Source organism: Danio rerio, chromosome 24, assembly GCF_052040795.2.
Source record: "Danio rerio strain M-AB ecotype USA chromosome 24, GRCz13ab, whole genome shotgun sequence".
Lineage (NCBI taxonomy): Eukaryota > Metazoa > Chordata > Actinopteri > Cypriniformes > Danionidae > Danio > Danio rerio.
This window is the reverse complement of record NC_141044.1, coordinates 23527453-23548568: the sequence shown is the minus strand read 5'-3', so window position 1 is coordinate 23548568 and position 21116 is coordinate 23527453. Positions and strand designations below refer to the sequence as shown.

At 37.0% G+C, this 21116-nt stretch overlaps 1 protein-coding gene across 2 annotated transcripts in view; it reads left to right on the top strand.

The window, feature by feature from the left end:
• The window catches only part of ctdspla (CTD (carboxy-terminal domain, RNA polymerase II, polypeptide A) small phosphatase-like a), a 68126-nt gene that overhangs the window by 32779 nt on the left and 14231 nt on the right, over window positions 1-21116 (top strand). The window contains exons 3-4 of one of the 2 annotated variants that reach the window (XM_087308889.1): window positions 3961-3993; window positions 10771-10872. In XM_087308889.1, the coding sequence (XP_087165015.1) occupies window positions 3961-3993; window positions 10771-10872 (135 nt within the window). 2 annotated transcript variants of the gene reach the window in all.

Genomic DNA, 21116 nt, shown 5'->3' with positions numbered 1-21116 from the left:
ATGCATTATTAGCATATTTGAATGTAACATTTTAGAACACTTGTAATGAAAAAAGATTGCAATTTTTAATGTTATCAGTCAGCTATGTGTAAGTATGGTGCTAACATTTCATTAAATTCTTCACCCTTTTGACCAGCAGTGTCTTGCCTTAATGACACTTATAACGGTGCAAAAATCTGTTTGCATGAAATTGAACAGCCTATACTGTGATTGAAAACAAGCTAAGAATAACGCCTGTTTATCAGCAAACTAGCGGAGTGTTTCTTTTTTTACTTTTTGTTTCTTCTTGTTTGTGAGCTGCGCCGAATGCAGGCTCTGTGCACGCTGTTCCTGTGTCCATACCGCAAAGTTTTCCAGCTGTTCCGAACTCGCTGAACCCGCCATGATGTTTACCATCCCGTTCTAGAAATGATGGACTCGTTTCCCCTCACACACATTCTTCAATTTCCACACGCACACATCTAGTATATATATAAATATATACAAACACACACTCTCTCTCTCTCTTTCACATTCCAGAACTGGCTCTTTAATTCCAATAAAGTTTGTGTGTGTCTTGTGTGATTGATTACTTGCTGCCCAGTTTGTTCCTTCCCCTCCTTTTCTTTTTCTCTCTGTCTGCCGTTTTCTGCGTACACTTTTAGGAGGAATAGAGTGAGAACGAGCTGTGCCTGCTGATGGTGGTGTTTATTTGCACATGTCGTCTGCTCTGTTTTTCAGATTAATAAAGTAATTATGCGAAGCAGGTCACCATGCAGGAAGGTTAAAAATAGAGGAGGGCTCTGTAATATCTCAATTGTTTCTTAGGGACGAAAATCAGATTAAGTGTTTTAGTAGTGTCTAATGCTCGTATGATTGTTTACTGGAGGAACAGAAAGCGTTACGTTCAGTTTCTGTAAAGCTTGTAATCTTAGGATTTATAGACAATTGCTAAAATGTTACATTGTGCAGATTTTAAAATTCAATCAATCAATCAATCAGAGTTCATTTATTTTCTCAAATATTTGACATTTCACTAGGTAAAATGTAAATAAATTATTATTTGGTTTAAATATTTGTATTATTTGTGTATTATTAAATACACTTTTAAAAAATAAACATACAACTTGCATTTTAACAATTAGACATTTGAATAAATAAATAAATAGATAAATAAATAAATAAAAACAACAATAACAACCTAAAACATTAAAATAATAATTAAACAAAAAAATAAACCCTAAATTCCCTTAACCAACTACCCACCAGTGCTATCCAATGGTAAAAGTAGGTAATAAAAGCATAGTAAACATAATAATCACAAGTAGAAAGTAGAAAGTTTGTAGAAAGAAAATAAAAGGGGACCAATTTTTTTTTTTTTAAATAACAAAACCTTGTCCATTAGGGTAAGCCAGATTTTTTTCCAGATGTAATGTACCCCTTAACTCTGTCAGCCATAATTTAAGAATTGGAACTTTTTTTTTCCAAAACAAAAGGATACCGTTTTTGGATCAACCCATATGAAACAAACAGTTATTGTACCCGTGTAAAATTTTCCAGAAATCTGAAATAATTAATATAGGATCTAGTTCAATCGGAATGTCTAATGTATAAAAAAAATGTAAATATTTTGTTCCAGTAACTCGCATAGCATAGGAATGAGACAGGTTGGAATCTAAAAACTGACATTTGCCACACAATAGCGACACTTCTGGAAATATTTTATTCAATTTACACTTGGAATATTGAAGCCTATGAAGCACTTTAAACTGAATGGGACAATAGCTATGTTTCCATTCACCTATTTTTATGGCATTTTTGATATGCGCATCAAAAAACGGTTGATGGAAACACCAAGATGCGCGTACGTTTTTAAAAAAAGCATTAAAAAACATGTGCATAACTGAGTAGGATAAACTTTTTATTCTATGAAAAAAGATGCGCATAAACTACGATGGAAACACTTTGTCATGATTTTGTTATAAGAGATCATATGATGATAAAAATGTGTGTAAATGTACAAACTAGCAGGCTGAGCACACTGTAAAACATCTGAAATGTTGTTTTGGTCATTCTAAAACGCCTTAATCGTTTCAGTATTAGTGTTATTATATTATTAATGACCTCCAGAATCAAGAGCCTCAGTGCTCCGTGTTTTACACCTTCAAATGCCACTGCGCATTCACTGCATGTCAAGATTGCCTTCTGAGGTGCAGGTCATTAATTAAAAAAGGAAAAGATTCACACAGCTTCTCCTACTACAGCAATTTCTGGTTTTATTATTGATATTTGGCGCCAGTTAATCAGGAAGTTATGATTTTTGTTCTCTTTGATTCATTGGATGGAAACGCTGCTTTATTCACGTCTTTTATTTGATAATCTAGTTTTGGACATAAAGTTAATTAGCATTTTTGGATAGAAACATAGCTAATGTTTTGCTTTATTGGGACATCTGTGAACCAGTTCAAGACTTTGTTACCAAATTTAACTTGAAATTTCTACTGCAAAATCTTCTTCCAATGCAGATTTAATGTTCTCCATTGATGGACTTTTTACCTGTTCTAAACCCTTTCAAAGCAAGGAAATGGTACCATCTCTAAGACATCTTTCCAGAAATGTGTCCCGATACATGTATGATGCCATGGCATATTTAGAAATGTTAAAAGTCTCTCATTTGAAGGTATCTAAAAAAGTAATAAGAAGGAATACTGTATTTTTCACACAGCTGCTGAAATTAAGCAAATTTTCCATCTACATATAAATACCCTATGTTTCTTAACCCTAATTTTTCTAAAACTAACATTGAAGGTGGAAAAGCGTGGTTACCTGAGATGGATAGCATATAAAATATTATTTAAAATACACACAAATATAACTTTGAATTTAAAATATTGCAAGTTATTATTATTATTGTCTCAGAAATATTTTAAATTTTACTGAGGTTAGGTCAAGACATAGATGATATGCTAAATATTATAATACAGTGCTGTAGCCTAGATACCTACCTGGGAAATATTTTCAGGTGCTGCGTAGTATCATTGCACCTGCTGTAGCCATGGTACTGCAGCAAAGTTCTTTGATTATTACGCCAGACTGAGAGTATAGTTCCTAGCAAACAGCAACTTCTTATTTTCTGTTCATTTTGGTACATGATGTAACTACAGAAGAGTCGAGCTTTAAATAGGAAAATTATCAATCCGAATCAATAACTTATGCTAAGCTAAGCTATTTATGCTCCCACCAGACCCGGAGACCAGCAACAAAACTCAGATTCAACTCCACTGGAGATGAACTCCCAAAAATGGACTGTTTCTTTAAACACCTTTTATCACACATGTTTATTTACAAAATAATTTTTGGTGCAAAATGAACAAAAATACTAGTTATTTTAATAAATTTTAGCTTATGTTAACTTTTTAGTATATTTACCCTTGACTCCTTTTCTGTTTCTTGTTCTTTCTGTCTCTTACACACATTCAAGCACACACACACACACACACACACACACACACATTCAGACGCTGGGCAGTGTACCATGTGAAATGACCTCACTGTCCGCCATGGTGAAACTTAAACCCACGGTGCTCCACAAACACTCATGTTTGCTGCCAAAGCAGGTACAGGCAGCTATAAATGGATCTGATTCAGATTACATTACCACCAATGTTTGCCTGCGAATGACTCTCGAGCTGCAGAGGAATGTCCTTTCATTTTACATGTGCACGTGCTCCTAGCTGCCCTGTTTTAGACCCGCAGAAACATTAAACTAAACCCATGTGTTTTCCAGATTACACCGCGAACAAGATGTGATTTCTGTCAGCATGTCTGTCTTCTGTGACTTAGTCTGTCATGTGATAGTAATGAACAACTGTTCATAATATCTGTTGTGTTGTGTGCTTTCACAGTGTCTTGTTTGTTGTGTTTTGTTTTTTTGATGGTTCTCTTTTCCCCGTTTTGTCTCTCTCTGGTTTTGTTTCTCAGTGTGATCAGGTCCAGGTCATTCCTATTCCCAGTGTATGTATTATCTTTTTTTATTTTGCCTGCATGTTTATATAAATTTTCTCCTTAGAGAGAAACCTGCCTGGCTTTTTCTTTTCTCCTGGATTTAATTTCTTTGTTACTTACATAAGCAGTATCTTGGAAAAAAGCCACATATTATGCACAAATGACTCATAAATTAAATTGCGGCCTTTCAGTTGTTAAACATTTTAATTGGCTTAATTACATGAAGTTGGCTCAATTAGATTATTGTGACAAATGCATTGAACTGATATTCAAAAAAGTGGCATTAATGGTCAATAACTCTATATTGGTTTATTTTTCTCTTTAAATGCGACAAATCAAACAAAAAATTAAATGTTTATTTTAATTTTTTAATCTGGCATAAATTAACTAGGGATGCAAGCAACAACTATATATTATGTTAGTTAATTAATTAACCTAAATAAATGTGATTTAAATCAACATAATGTACAATAATTTGAGGTTTGATTTTAAAAATTCTTTTCTCAAAGTCTTTTTTTTTTCGAAATATTTTCTCTTCAGGTGGTAATGCTTCATGCTTGTGCTGTTATGATATAATAAATCTCCTCAGCACATTTAAATGATGCGATGTGGATTGCTCATGCTAGTGGCATGGATGAAATGCTTATTTCATTTAAAAGCATGAAAATCAGATTTCAAAGGAAAAATAATATAAAATTATATATTAATTTAAAAATTGGATTTTCACTAATTATTAGCATAGACTCAGCCGATTATATCGACAAATCGTGGAAGCCCTAAAATAAACTAATAGAACTGAACACACTTTTACACAATATTAATTGAACCCCATCAGATATCGTGTACTATTTGTTTTATATTTATGTACAGTGGTGTGAAAAGGGTTCGTCTCTGTTCTGATTTCTTCTTTGCAAGTTTATCACACCTTAATGTTTCAGATCGTTTAAATATTAGCTTTAATATTAAGGTCTTTGTTATTAAGGGGAAACAAAATTCAAAACTACATAGCTATTTATGGAAAAAGTTGTTGTCCCTCCAGGTAAAACATAACTCTTGTTCATCGCACCTGAGTTCAATTTCTCTGGCCACACCCAGCCTTTATTACTGCCACAACTGTTCGCAATTAAGCAATTACTTAAATAAGACTTGCTTGACAAAGTGAAGTAGACCAAAAGATCCTCAAAACCTAGACATCATGCCAAAATTCAAAGAAATTTAAAATCAAATGAAAACGAAAGTAATTGAAATCCACCAGTCTGGAAAAGGTTATAAAGCCAATTCTAAAGCTTTGGGACTGCAGTGAACTACAGTGAGAGTCATTATCTACAAATGGCAAAATCATGGAACAGTGGAGAACTTTCCCAGAAGTATCTGGCTGACCAAATTTACCCCAAGAGTGTAGTGACAACAAAAGATCACAAAAGACCACACAACAACATCCAAAGAACTGTAAGCCTCACTTGCCTCAGTTAAGGTGAGTGTTCATGACTTCACCATAAGTAAGAGACTAAACAAAAATTATTTGCAAAGCAGAGTTCAAAGATTAAAACCACTGCTGAGCAAAAACAACAAAGGCTTGTCTTAGTTTTGCCAGAAAACATCTTGCTGATCCCAAGTATTTTGTGGAAATACTCTGTGGACTGACGAGACAAACTTTTGAGGAAGCGTGTGTCCATTATGCATGGCTTGAAAAGAACATCACATTTCAGAAAAAAAGGACATCATTCAAACAGTAAAATGTGTGGTGTTGGTGTTGGTGGTAGAGCGATGGTCTGGGGCTGTTTTGCTGCTTCTGGACCTGGAAGACTTGCTGTTAAAAATGGAACCATGAATTCTGCCATGTACCAAAATATCCTAAAGGAGAATGTCCGGCCAGCTGTTGGTGACCTCAAGTTGAAGTGAACTTGGGTTTTGCAGTAGGACAATAATCCAAAGAACAGCCTACTTTTGAATGACTGAAGAAAAACAAAATGAAGAGTTTGGAGTGGCCTAGTCAAAGTCCTAATCTAATTAAAATGCAGTTGAACGACCTTAAAAAGGCAGTTTATTCTCTAAAACCCTGCAATGGGCTGAAAAATCCCCACAGCGCTATTAAAGACTCATTGCTACTTATCAAAAATGCTTGACTGCAGTTGTTGCTTTTAAAGGTGGCAAAGAGCAACATAGGGCTATGTCATTTTGGATTTAGTTTTCCCCTAATAATAAAAACCTTCATTTCAAAATTGCATGATGTGTTTTCTTGTTCTATCTTTGACTAATAACTAAAGTTGAAATTAGTTTGAAGATCTGAAAAATTAAAAAGTGACAAACATGAAAAAAAAAAAGAAGGGAAAAAAAGAAATCAGTTTTATAGCAAGGCTGCACGATATTAGAAAAAACGAACATTGCGATACTTTTTTCCTTCAATACATACTGCGATATTAAGTACATTTTCACAAGATCACTGCCTAGCTCTATTTGGGGAAAAAAATCCTAATCATAAAATATCATCAGTATCTCAAATATTGATAAATACAGTAAATCAAAAATGCAAGTGAAAAGCCTGAATGACTCACCTGGCTTGAAATGTTCACTCAGTCACCAGCCCTAAAAACACTTGCAAATGACAAACATCTACAAGTAACTTTACAACTTCATGAGTGTTTTCAACTGTGTCTCCTGCTCAACTACACTGTAAAAAAAAAAAAAAAAAACTATTCTGTAATTGTTCTGTAATCTGACATTTGCTGAAACTATGTATTATGCAGCCTTATTTTATAGCCTCAGACACATAGATTGAGTTGTATTCAAATTTATATTCAGATGTAATCAGATATAGTTGTATACATATATAGTTGCATACGAATGCCTTTAAACAGAATATTGTTCACACTTTAAAGTGAAGTATCAGCCAAAAATGGAATTTCTGTCATCATTTTTAACCTGTTATTTCTTCTGTAGAATACAAAAGATATATATATTTTTTCACACCTTCATGCAATTAAAGTTAGTCAAGCGTTAAATACCGCTGATTAAACTACACTGAATATCATTATTTGGACAGTTTGTTTTTGTATCGTTTTCTCATTTCTGATTTAAAAAAATAACATTAAATTAAATATTTCACTCAAAATTCTGAATATGTAAAGTTAAATTTATTTGTTTACCAAAAAAGGATCATTTGTCATGATTAACTCACCCTTGTGTCATTTCCAAACTTGTTCTTTCTTCTGTCACAAACAAAAGATGAATTTAAAAATTAAATTCAGAATTTGTAAAGATAAAGTGATAGTTTACTTAAAAATAAGTTGTCATTGTTTAATCACCCTTGTATCCAAATACAATTTCTAAAGTTGTTCATTTTTCTGTGGAACACAAAAGAAGATCTTTAAATAAAACTTAAATTAAAAACGAACTTTCAACAGTTGTTCTCCATATAATGAGTCATAAAAGGTCCTTATTTCAAATATTTCACTCGAAATTTATAATTTAAAAAGTTTGACAGCTTAATTTATCTAAAATAATTATAATTTCTCATCATTTGCACACTCTTGTCATTTCAAAACTTTCCTCTGTCCAACACACAAGAAGATATTGGGATGTATTGTTTCTGTCCATACAGCATAACTAAACAATATTCAGTGACTTTCATAGACTTAACTTTTGTGTTCCACAGAAAGATCAAACAGATTGGGAACAACAGGAGAATGTCTAAATGATAAAAGAATCTCCATTTTGGGAACTGTCCTTTGAAAATAATCTGGAAATAATCTGGTTTTACAGTCTTATTTTTAGGGAATTGAGAACCTGATAGTGTAGTTACCAATAATCTCAAGGACAACCGCAGTCTTCTAAATTGATCCCACGCGGCACCTGCTAGAGGAAGAGCGTGTGGAGAGCTCTGTCGATGTGAGCCAGGTCTTCACGCTGAGTCTGAGATAGGAAAGACCCAAATCCTGAAGCAAACTCCACCTGCTTCTGCCTGCTCAGCAAAAAACCCAGCATCCTCGCTGAGAAAATGCTGGCAGGTGGTTTCATTCTCACAGTAATTGTAATCAAACCTAGGATCCGCTGGTTTTTTTCTGCGATGACAGCTGGGAATGTCTCACTGCCTGCTTCTAGACCATGATGGCTGAAATTTTCGACTGCATGATGTCAAGCTTTTAGTGTCTTCTCTACAAGGCATTTTGAAAGTGTCTGTATTGTGGTCATTTAGTGAACTGCAAAAAGATTATCTTAATGCAAGCAAGTGATATAGCATTTCAAAAATGAATGCTGGGATTGATTGACACAGCATGAGTCTTTGGTTATGGTTACAGCATTGTTTGAAAGTCATAAACTTCTCAGAGTTATGATGTAATGTAATTGCATGTGCTCATGGGGTATGCAGAAATCATCTTGTTTGTGTATTCATGTGGGAAATTAGTTATCCCTCAATTAATTAAACAATGTAAAATGTATATATTTATTTAGTATTTGACAATATTGAATATTCAATTGCATGCTCATTTCTCCTACACTGTAAAAATAATGATTGCCTTACATTTTTAAGCTGAATCAAATCTGAGTCATTTCAACTTGTAATAAATTGACTTAAAACAGCTTATAAAATTAAGTTAGAAAGTGATTATATTAGTTTAATTGGTTACAATCAACTGAAAACATATGTTGTCATGACTAAATGATCATATAAGTTTACAATGTACATTTGAATGGCTTTTGCCTGCTTTACATGCTTTTGTAAGTCCATTTCTACCACTGAAAAAAGTTATTTTAGCTTTTTTTTTCTCAGAATTGTGAGGTTTTGTTGTTGTTTTTTTCTGACTGTATAACTCACATTTGCAACTTTTTTGTCAGAGTTCTGCCTTTACTCAGAATTACGTGTTGAATAGTGATTTATCAAGTCAAAATTGCAAGACATAAACTTACAGTTTTAAATTTACATCTCAAAATTTTGAGGAAATGAAAGTCTGAATTCTGAGATAAAATGTTGCAATAGCCTTTTTAATTTTTATTTGGTGATGAAAACACGCTTCCACATTTTTGCAATAAGCATTTAATAAGTAATTGGGCAAAAACAAATGACTAAATAGAACTGATTTAATATAGTAGGAAATATATTAAAAATCAAACTATAATAAAACATTTATACAACTTATAATGTTAAAATATGATGTTGCAGTATCTAATTACTTAGTTACCATTTTATAATTTTTTTTTTATTTGGTCACCTAAAAACAAAATAGTGTTAAATATATACACTCACTGGCCACTTTATTAGGTACACCTTACTAGTATTGAGTTGGACCCAATTTTGCCTCCAGAACTGCCTTAATCATTTGTAGTACAGATTCAAAAAGGTACTGGAAATAATCTTCAGAGATTTTGGCCCATATTGACATGATAGCATCACACGTTTGCTGCAGCTTTGCCGGCTTCACATCCATGATTGTCTCGACCATGGCTGTGTCTGAAATCGAATAATTCTATACTATATAGTATGCTACTGTAAAAACAGTATGCGAGCCGGGTATTACTGTATGTTTTAATTTCATTGAATTTGAAAAACAGTATGTAAGAAGTACATGAATGACCTACTACTTCCGGCAACATTCTGAAGTGTGCATCCAATGCACATCCAATGATGCCTCACGGGAAAATTCAAGAATGGGAGTGAAGCTATGCAAATGACTGGGTAGGTCATGGGATCATGACAGAATGGAGGATGTAGTACGTCCGAGTTACATTCATACCACTCACATTTACACTGTATAGAAAGTACTTTTCTAACGGTCGAGTAGTACATTTAATATCAAATGCAGTACCTATTGAGTAGTAGGCGATTTCGGATCCAACCCATGTGATTGGCTGATTCGAAATTTGCATTAACGAGCAGTTGGACAGGTGTACCTAATAAAGTGTAGAACAGAATTTAATATTATGTAAGTGACAATTCTTTGTAAACCAATAGTGTTCTGCAGCAGTGAGCAGCAGCTGCTTTTCTTAGGGTCCCAAAAGTGGTACGGTTAGCTACTTTGGTACTTCTGACAGTGGAAATGGAAATAAATGGATACTGTACTATACTATATCCAACTGCCTATAAATTCTATACGAATAGTTAAAAAGCAATAGATCTGATTAGAATTGATAATAGTTGTTGAAATGTGATGAGGTAGACGTACCGTATGTAACAGCAGTGAAAGGTCATGAAGGCCTCAGACAGATTTTTACTGGCACAGATAAATCATCCAGTCCTCCATGACCTTTATTTAACACTCATGCTCAACTGCACATGTATAGGGTATTAGGCATATTACTGTCATGAATGTACATTTCTTATTCATGCATGCATGCATGGGATGTGTATGACTTAGCTTGCGTCTTTGAATAAGTGAGAGTGTGTTCCGGCCCCTTAGGCATGTCCATCTGCCTCCCTTAGGTCAGGCTTAGTAAAGGACGTCTCTTTCCCATTTCTGGCAGAGCGTCTACAGAGGCAGCTTGTGTTTAGGCAGCATGATTTGGCAGTGAAGCCAGTTTGAGGGACAGTCACTTTAACGCAGTGCTGTGATCGCTGCTTCAAGGTTATCCAAAAGCACCAGATCCCAGTACATCATTTGGGATTGATATTGGACAACAACAGAAGAATCTCCAGAGCATGTTGTGCCCCGTTGGATTGTGGACCATAGCTTTTGATTATTACTTCAAATGTCTGGCTGATATGATAAGCATGCATCTTTTATCCTCTGCTGAACTGCTTGTTTGGCCTCTTCTCCTTTTATGTATTTATCTGTATTGTGTTTTTTCCAGCCTCCAGCCAAATACATTTTGCCTGAGGTCAGCATTAATGATTACGGCAAGAACTGTGTGGTCATTGACCTGGACGAGACCCTTGTGCACAGCTCCTTCAAGGTACTTATTCTCTCACATAAACTAAAATACTAACATCTTTGCTATGATATTTTATGTGTGAATTAAGGGGATGTTAAATCTAATATTCACCTTTTTGTATGGAATTACTAAATCGTTGTTTCCTCATGTTAATCAGTTTCTTCTATATTATATGACAAGATTTAAAAAAATATGTATTTTTAACTATAGTTATGTTTCAAAACCTAATTAGCTGCTTGCATGAGGATTCTTTTGAAGAATCACATTTTTTTATTTTTTTATTTTGTATAATAAAGATCTTGCATGGAGGAGGAAACCCCTGAATTTATTTGAGTTTAGTATATTTAGAAAATGCTAAAAATATATATATTTCCATTAAAAATACAGTAGAAACCATATATATATATATATATATATATATATATATATATATATATATATATATATATATATATATATATATATATATATATATTTATGTTACTCTTACAACAAGGATCAATGACAAGACTTTTTTTTATGGAGAAGCAAATCTCTGAAAGCATTACAATATGACATGGTGGAGAAAGCAGGCAGTGTTGATTATTAATCTGTGTTTTTCTGTCTACTAATAGAATATAGAAGTTACCATTTATTTGTCTGCTTTGTTTGTTTTTTTATTCCTAAAAGAGTGTTGCATTGTCAGCATAGCAACATGATAATGCCAGACTCTATTGGAATCCATTATAAATCAAGTCTCCTACACAAAGCATTGTTTGTATGGAGTTTCTGTGTATGTGAAGCCATTTCAAACTAATCACTTTTGAGGTTTCATTTCACTTACAGTTCTCCATGAAAAGACAGCTGTCTTAGTATACACAGTAATCTCAGTCTTCATTAATAGATGAAAAAGTATAAATTCAGAGGGTTTTAATTGGCCTGATGATTTGCTGCCACAACAAAAGCCATGATAACAGACAGTATTGGCAGAACTTTGAGACCGTTGGGGTGGATTTTAAGTCCCAGATGAATTAAATCCTCTTCAGTGATTAAATGTTTGTCTGGTCCCTAGAAAGCAGTGCTTCAGGGAGCCACCTGCTGAGTGTAGTGACCCACTTTTCTTCATCTTGGTTTTAGGCTGCTTTTTAAGTCATACATACACACACTCACACACACATATGGTCAAATAAACAACTTGACTGCACACAATCAGCTCAGATTTACATATATATACAGGCATCCAGCTTAATGCATACATGTCTCGCACAGCTGGATGAATCCTCGCTCCCAAGAGAGAATGACTGTGACAGATAGTGAATGTGTTTGCTCTAAGACTAATAACTATGTTTTGGTAAAGCAAAGCCTGTCCTCCTTTAAAATGTCTGCCTGGCAGCTCCTGTTTTTGCTCAGAGACGAGAGAAAGGCGGCGACTGAGAGAAAGAGGCCCAGAGAGAGGGATGCATGCCTTTGTGCGCGTTCACAACCTCGCACACACACACACACACACACACACACACACACACACACACAAATACACCCACCCTGACATCAAAACACACTCGCGCTCACATGTTACATGTATGCTCACAGTTACACAACAAAGATTTGATGGTGGCCGTACTTGTTTACAATGTATTTTGATACTCGTGATTATTGCATATATGTATATTTTTTACATTTATGAATTGACTAAATTAAATCTTTGGCATTTACACAATTACTTTACTTACATTTACAAAATAAAGCTGCAAAATGTAATCAAATATAAACAACGTTACTTTTTAATGTTTCATTTTATATATTACTGTTCAATATGGTCAGGGTGCTTTTTAAAATAGCTTTTTAACAATCAAATAAATAAACAACTGGACGTACATTTGCTTTAAAAAGGAATTGGTGAGAAATTGTGTTTAAAACAGATTGTTTGAGGTTTATAAGAACATATCTGATCATAAAGAGTTAAAAACCTCTTTGGAATAAATGGTATTTAGTTGCTCAAAATGTCTAAAAATATATACACTACCGGTCAAAAGTTTGGGGTCATTCTTTATTAATGTTTTTTTTTTTAAGAAAATAATTCTGTTCATCAAGGTGGCATTAAATTAATGTAAAAATTATTTACAATTTTAAATAATTGCTTTCTTATTGTATGTAGTTTCAAATGAAATTATTACTCCAGACATTATTGCTTTTATTACTATTACCATTAATAAAATTATTACAATTGTAATAATAATAAATATTAAAGTGATTTCTGAAGGATCATGTGACTCTGAAGACTGGAGTAATGAAGCTGAAAATTCAAGTTTAAAATCACTTGAATAAATTATTAAATGAAATTATAAACCACTTTTCGTTATTTTATAGTGAAATAACATTTTACAATTTTGACTGTATTTTTAATTTTAAAAATGCAGTCTTGGTGAGCAGGAGAAGCTTATTCTAAAGCATTTAAAAATCCTACTGACCCCAAACTTTTAACTGGTGATGTATTTTTAATTAAAACATATCTATCGCTTAGTTTTTTAAAGTTAATGGATTAATTTTACCTGCATTATTGTTCTTTTACACACCACAATATATATGTTTCAGTTTCCAACTGTTTGTAAACAGGTGTACAAGTATGTGTTTGGTAACAAAATCCAGTCTCAAAAAAGGCGTTTTTCTATAATATTAAACGCCTTTAAAAAATGAAATGCCTTTTTTACATCTTTAAATAAATTGCCTCTTTTTTAGAGCTTTTTGCTGTAATTGTACTTTACTTTTCCGCATTTTTTTTCTTTTGCATCACTGCAATCTTTATTCTCAAATAAATTCTATAATCTCAAATAAATACTCAAAGTAAGCATATTTATTATTTATTATTATGTGGTAAGGAACCATCATTTAAAAAAAAAAAAAACTTTACAACTTTATGTATTTGTTTATAAATTGAATTGCTTGGTTTATATATATATATATATATATATATATATATATATATATATATATATATATATATATATATATATATATATATATATATATATATATATATATATATATATATATACAGTTGAAGTCAGAATTATTAGCCCCCCTGTTTAATTTTTCCCCTATTTCTGTTTAACGTAGAGATACAATTTTCAACACATTTCTAAACATAATAGTTTTACTAACTCATTTATAATAACTGATTTCTTTTATCTTTTCCATGATGACAGTAAATAATATTTTACTAGATATTTTTAAGACACTTCTATACAGCCTATAGTGACATTTAAAGGCTTAACTAGGTTAATTAGGGCAACTAAGCAGGTTATGGTAATTAGCCAAGTTATAGTATAACAATAGTTTGTTCTGTAGACTATCAAAAAAATATATAGCTTAAAGGGGCTAATAATTTTGACCTTAAAATGGTTTATAAAAAATTAAAAACTGCTTTTATTCTATCCGAAATAAAACAAGAAGAAAAAATATTATCAGACATACAGTGGAAATTTCCTTGCTCTGTTAAACATCATTTGGGCAATAATTTAATAAAAAAGATAAAAAATTCAAAGTGGGGCTAATAATTCTGATTTCAACTGTATATGTACAGGTCAATACACAAACAAATTACCCAAAGAATTTTAGAATTTATAGAGCTATTTATTAATCATTTTGCAAATATCAGTTTAAAACCAATGGGAGACATTAAATTGGGCATAATGTTTGTGTGTGTACTATCTCCAAAATCTCAAACTGTACTGCACTTTCTAAGAGTTCATTCTTTCATTAACATGGCAGTGTAAGCTTGTGATAAGTCTTTAAGATGAATATAGATTTGGGTTGTAAATGATGTATACAGTATCAGATTTATATCATAATAGGATTCAAAATATTAAATTCTGTAGCAAATAAATTACAATGCAGAATCAAATGGATCACACACTCCTCCTGCTGGCCATATTATGAACTAATAATATGTACATCAGCCTACTGTTAAAACTGATCTGGAGTCAGTTCTTTTATTAATGTTTTAAACCTGAAAATATAACATGTAGAAACCATGCACTGACAAATAAAAGACCACTTTAAAATGTATGATTTATAGTTTGTGTAACATTATATTTTGTATTCTGTAACCTGACAACATGTCTCCTAAATGTAAAATAAAAATATTGCAATCTAGAGGATTCTTTGTTTTTGTATAAAATAACATAAAATAATTAGAGATATGTTTTCAGGCATAATTGTTCATTTTAAATAAATCAATTTTACCATGATTTTCAGTCAAAAAAAATAATATTTATTTGTGAAGAAATGTTGTCACCGAACAAATCTAATACAAATATTTTAATCAAACTTATACCTAATAAATTAAAACAACATTCAAACAATTAATATTAACAATGAATTACACCTGTATTTATTATTTAGTGTGTTGAAGTGTTTTTAAAAAAAGGTAAACCATGCAGGACTAAGAACTTTTTCTTTTCCCATACTAAGCAAATAAACAAAAAATAAAGTAAAATTATAAATGTTTCAATAAATGCTCAAACACTTGATTTGAGCATGTTCTAGCACCAGGTATACTTGTTTTGTAATGCAAGCAATGCAAATTAGGTCAGACAGGCTCCTTCTCAGCCATCCAATCATAACTGAGAGTCACAGAGTCCCCTTGTTTCCCTTTGGATGGAGAACTCCAATGCTATGTGGAAACTTCCACTCTGGGGGATTTTGTCAGAAACCAATCATCTGAAAGAGTATAAAATCGGGCCAATGAAATGCCAATTAGTTGGCGACGTCAGCGTGCACAGCTGGCGTCAATGACAATCAGTCATGCTATAAATACGAGGCTAGTGCAATGCTCGACATCCTTTTCGCTTTCATAGCCTTTCACAAGCTTCTGAGAGTCTTTGAGGTATCTCCAAACTGTGTCTGCACCGGTTGACACAGGTTTGAGAGATCGAGAAGCAGCTTCTCCTGGTCCAGAGCTTGTATACACAGTGGCAGATGGTTGAGCTGGGTTTTTCTGCCTTGCCTGGCATCCTTTGAGTCCAGTCCTCCAAGAATGGTTTGTATATTGGAAAAAAGCTTTCCTAAAAGAGCAACACGGTTGTGCAGCATGTCTTTTTAAAGACTTTGCTCCGACAATGCATTTCTGGATGCGGTGGTTTCCTGTCACCGGATGATGGGCACAAGCACAGCGTTTCATTTGATGAAGGGGGTCCAGCATGTTAATGCGGTGCTCGCGGGCAGTGCATGCCGTCACTGTGATGTCATGTCTGTTGCGCAGTTAAGATCGTGGCTCGCTCCTGCAAAAGAGTGACTTACCCCAGTTGTCCCTCGCACTGCTGTTGGCACTCGGGCAGATCTGAGGGTTACAGTGGTAGTAAATCCACCACCTTTGGGCTGCAGACCTCTCGCTCCTCCTCGCGCTCCATCCAAGCTTCAGGTGAAGAGAAGTGCTCCGTCTTTGGATGATCGCTCTCTCACTTGATGACACAGAGGATCAGATGTCCATTGCTGCATTGGAGGATGGGCTGTCATTGTCTGATGAGGATGCAAACCCGACGCTCCCTCCCTCCGGGGTGGAGAGCACGGCGTTGGCATCTAAAAAGCAGACATGATGGCCGTGCTTTCCTGGGCTGCTTCAGCTGTGAGCCTGGTGATGGTTTATCCCCCAGCCCCGCGACTAAACCAATTAGAGGGGTGTGAAAACCCTTCTTTCTGGATGTGCACAGTAGGCCTACGCAGTGTGCTGCGTGCCCCTCAGCCCTCACCTTTCATGCTATGGCCACCTACCAGCGCTACCAAGCTGCGCAAGAATGGTTCCGACCCAGAACTGAGCATGAGCTCTGCATCACAACCGACTATGCTAATTAAATTAATAAAGTTGGCTGTGTGTCCCCTGGGAAGGACGATGGTCACCACCTCAGGCTAAACCTGGTGATGTGCATGATGTTGACAAAGTTCGCTTTCTTAACTCACCCATATCCCAGGCTGGCCTGTTCGGCGACACGGTCAGTGAACTCGCCCAGGAATTTTTGGCATAAAAAACAAAAACGGCATCAAAATCCTCGAAGAAAGAGCATTTTTCCCCTTCCCCGGATGTGACAGCCCGAACACTGCCTGTCTCAGACGCTACGGCCAATCCTAGATCTGCACGTTTTGAACCGCTGCCTTCACAAGGTGCGCTTCAGAATGCTTACGCAGAAGCGCATCATGCGATGCATTCGTCCTCGGGATTGGTTTGCAGCAATAGACCTGAAGAACGCGTATTTACATGTCTCCATACTTCCACGTCACCGGCAGTTCCTGTGGTTTGTGTTCGAAGGTCGAGCATGGCAGTACAAGGTCCTCCCCTTCGAGCTCTCTCAATCTCCACAGGTTTTCACTAAGCTCACGGAGGGTGCTCTTGTGTCCCTTCAGCTTGCGGGCATCCGCATACTCAATTATCTCGACGACTGGCTGATTATAGCCCACTTTTGGGAGCAATTGACTATGCACAGAGAAAAGGTGCTCCAGCACCTCCACCTGTCAAGGTTTCAGGTCAACCGAGAAAAGAGCAAGCTCGCCCCTGTGCAGAGCTTCTCCTTTCTGGAGCAGCACTTCATTACCATGAGGTCTTGCCTCTCACCTAAGAGCGTCGAGATAGTGCTGAACTGTCTGAGAGAGTTCAACAGAAAATAGGGGGCCCCCTGAAATCATTTCAGTGGCTCCTGGGGCATATGGCATCCGCAGCCGCGACCATGCCGCTCGAATTGCTCTATTTGAAACCACTCTGGCATTGGCTTCACGATCATAAAGGAATGTGAAACCTACCATGTGGTTCCCTACCTGTGAAAGGGAACCCAGCTGCATTGGCATATCAACTGCCTAGAGCTGTTGGCAGTGTTTCTCGCTCTGCACCACTTTTTACCGGTGATGAGGGCACTACATGTGCTGGTCAGGACGGACAGCATGGCGATGGTAGCATATATCAACTGTATAGGGGGTATACGCTCCCGCCACATGTCTCAGCTCGCTCACCGTCTGCTCCTCTGGAGTCATACGTGGCTGATGTCGCTTTGTGCTGATCACATTCCGGGCGAGCACAACCGTGTGGCCGACGGGCTCTCAAGGCAGCCCCTAACCCCGGGAGAATAACGACTTCACCCCGAGTCTATTCAGCTGATATGGGCAAGCTTCAGGGAAGCCTAGGTTTCTTCCGAGAACACCCATTGCCAGTGGTTCTTTTCCCTGACCGAAGGCTTCCTTGGGACGGATGCACTGGCCCAGAGCTGGCCTCTGGGCATGTGCAAATATGCGTTTCCCCCAGTGAGCCTACTTCCGCAGTTGCTGTGCAAGGTCAGGGAGGATGAGGAGCAGGTCTTGCTAGTTTTGTATCTCTGGCCCAACCGGACCTGGATATCTGAACTCTTCCTCCTTGTGATGGCCCTCCCTGGTGGGTCTCTTTGAGCGAGGACTTACTCTCTCAGGGATAGGTCACCATCTGACACCCTCACCCAGATCTGTGAAACCTTCATGTGTGGTCCATAGATGCGAGGAAGACTTAGGTAACCTACCGACTGCGGTGGTTAATACCATCACTCAGGCTAGAGCCCCCTCTACGAGACATGCCTACGCCCTGAAGTGGATTCTATTCACTGAGTGGTGCACTTCTCGCAGAGAAAACCCCCGATCTTGCCTGATCAGTGTTGTGTTTTCTTTCCTTCAGGACAGGTTGGAGCGAAGGCTGTCGCTCTCCACACTAAAGGTTTACTTGGCCGCCATTTCCGCTCATCATGATGCGGTGGATGGCGGCACTGTGGGGAGGCATAACCTCATCATCCAGTTCCTCAGAGGTGCGAGGCGATTGTTTCCACCCCACTCCCCTCTCATACCCTCTTGGGATCTCATGGTAGTGCTAATGAGCCTACGTGAGGATTACTTTGAACCACTCAATTCAGGCCCCGTTTACACTAGTGCGTTTTAGTTTGAAAACGCATAAGTTTTGCTACGGTTACGCCATCCGTCCACACTACGCCGGAGTTCTCGAGCGCCGAAAACGGAGCTTTTTGAAAACGCTGGAGAGGCCGTTTTCATTCTAAAACGCTGCTGCTCCGTCTCAGTGTGGATGGGGAAAGACGGAGACATCTGAAAACGGAGGCGGGGCTGGAAACGTTCGCCTATCTGATTGGGGCTTTTCCTCAATATTAAGTAGCCTACACACAGTTCAGTCTCGCATCCTCTTCATGTAAGTTAAGACTTCGCAAGTTTGAGCAAGGCTGCAGTCTCCCCCTTCTCAGTTTGATATGGAAAACATACCGAGAACATGGGTAAATCTTCAAAGGGAACAGTGTACTTTATAACTTCATTCACATCACCTTCAGCTACGTTGTTTCACTTTCTCAACAATAAAATGTAAACATGATTTAAGGAACTGCCTATTTTCTTTTTAATATTAGCAACTTAACAGACAGCAGAAATGTTGAGGCGCCGTGCTGCATATATGAGCGTCATCTTCACTGTGTGGATATTTATAACAAAACAGAGCCTATAACAACTGCCTCCTTTCAATTTCAGTGAAAATACGAAACGCACCCTCTCTTTTGCTGAATATCAGTTTTAATAATCGATAATTATAAAAGTATAACATACAATAAGTTTATACATTGTAGGAAATAAAGGCAAGCGATCAGTCAATGTACCTGGATTAATCATTAACTTATCTTTGCGCTTAACCAAAACATGTCACCCGTGAACAAGTAACTTAATAGATTCCAATGACCAAAGTCAGGGAATTGGCCTATGTCGTTAGATAAAGACAACAACATGAATGAAATATCACGTTCAGCAAATATAGTGAGATTAGATCCAGCGGGAGATACTTGATGAGCAGTCCGACAAGCAGAGCTTTCATCTGGGTAGAAATGCTGGAGCGCTTGCCCGAGAGTGTGTGTGTGGTCACGTGATGTGCGTTTTCAGCGTTTTGGTGTGGACGGAGAGCTGTTCAGAAACGCTGGGTAAAACGCGAGTGTGGACGCGGATCGTTTTTATTCTACAACGCCGTTTTAAAACTAAAACGCACTAGTGTAAACGGGGCCTCAGTATCCTTGAGATATCTGTCCTTGAAGACAGCTCTGCTGGTCGTGTTGGCATCGATTAAGAGGGTTGGGGACCTGGAGGCATTTTCGGTCAGTGACTAGTGCCTAGAATTCGGACCGGCCTACTCTCATGTTGTCCTGAGACCCCGGCCCGGCTATCTGCCCAAGGTTCCTACCACGCCATTTTAGAATCAGGTAGTGAGCCTGCAAGCGCTGCCTGTGGAGGAGGCAGACCCAACCCTTTCATTGCTGTGTACTATTTGCGCTTTGCGAATTTATATGAAATGCACTTAGATCTTTAGATCCTCTGACCCGCTCTTTGTCTGTTAGGGTCACCTAATACATTTGCAAGGTTTTACAATCTGCGTGTGGAGCCGGGTTCCTCAAGGGTATTAGGTAACCCTTGGTGATTGACGAAACAATTCGGTTGAGGTGTTGAAACACGCTTGCTGCGCTATTCTCCCTAACACGGAGATGCGTGCGATTTTTCAACTTTGTCAGTTCAGATCCCCATTTGGCGAACCCTGCAGAGTTCCTCCGAGGCCCCCAGCATCTGACTCAGCAAAGGAGTCAGGTGTTGGCTCGTTACATTGTCGGCATGCCCGCTGGTCAGCCCGCATTCTGGGTATAGGTGCCTGCTATGTGTGATCCGCGCTGGCGATCCCATAAGCTAACTCAACCTCGGTTTAGTCCCCCCTTTTTTAAGACTGGTTTGTGTCTTCCCTATTCGCTATAAAGTAACCCTTCGTTCCCTGAGGGGGGGAATGGAAATGCTATGTTCCTTTTGTCCCTGCTGTTGAGCGTGAAAGTCTCTTCAGCTGGAAAAGGATGGCGAGCATTGCACTAGCTGTGTCTTTATAGTATGACTGATTGTCATTGACGCCAGCTGTGCACACTGACGCCGCCAACTCATTTGCATTTCTATGGCCCGATTTTATACTTTTTCAGATGATTGGTTCCTGACGAAATCCCCATAGTGGAGGTTTCCACATACCATTTCCGTTCCCCCTCTGGGAACGAAGGGTTACTTTAGTAACCATAGCGTTATTAATGAGCTATAGAGCAAAAGTTTAGTGTCATCATCCTGGTCTGATTGTCTTTTCATTTAAGACAGAGCCGCCCGCTGAGTCTCCTTCATCATCTCCCAGCACCTCCTCTTCTCTCTCCTTCCGCTTTATTTAAAAACATATCAAGTCTCTTTTCAAAGAGATTTGCAGTTCCCAGTTGTCAGAA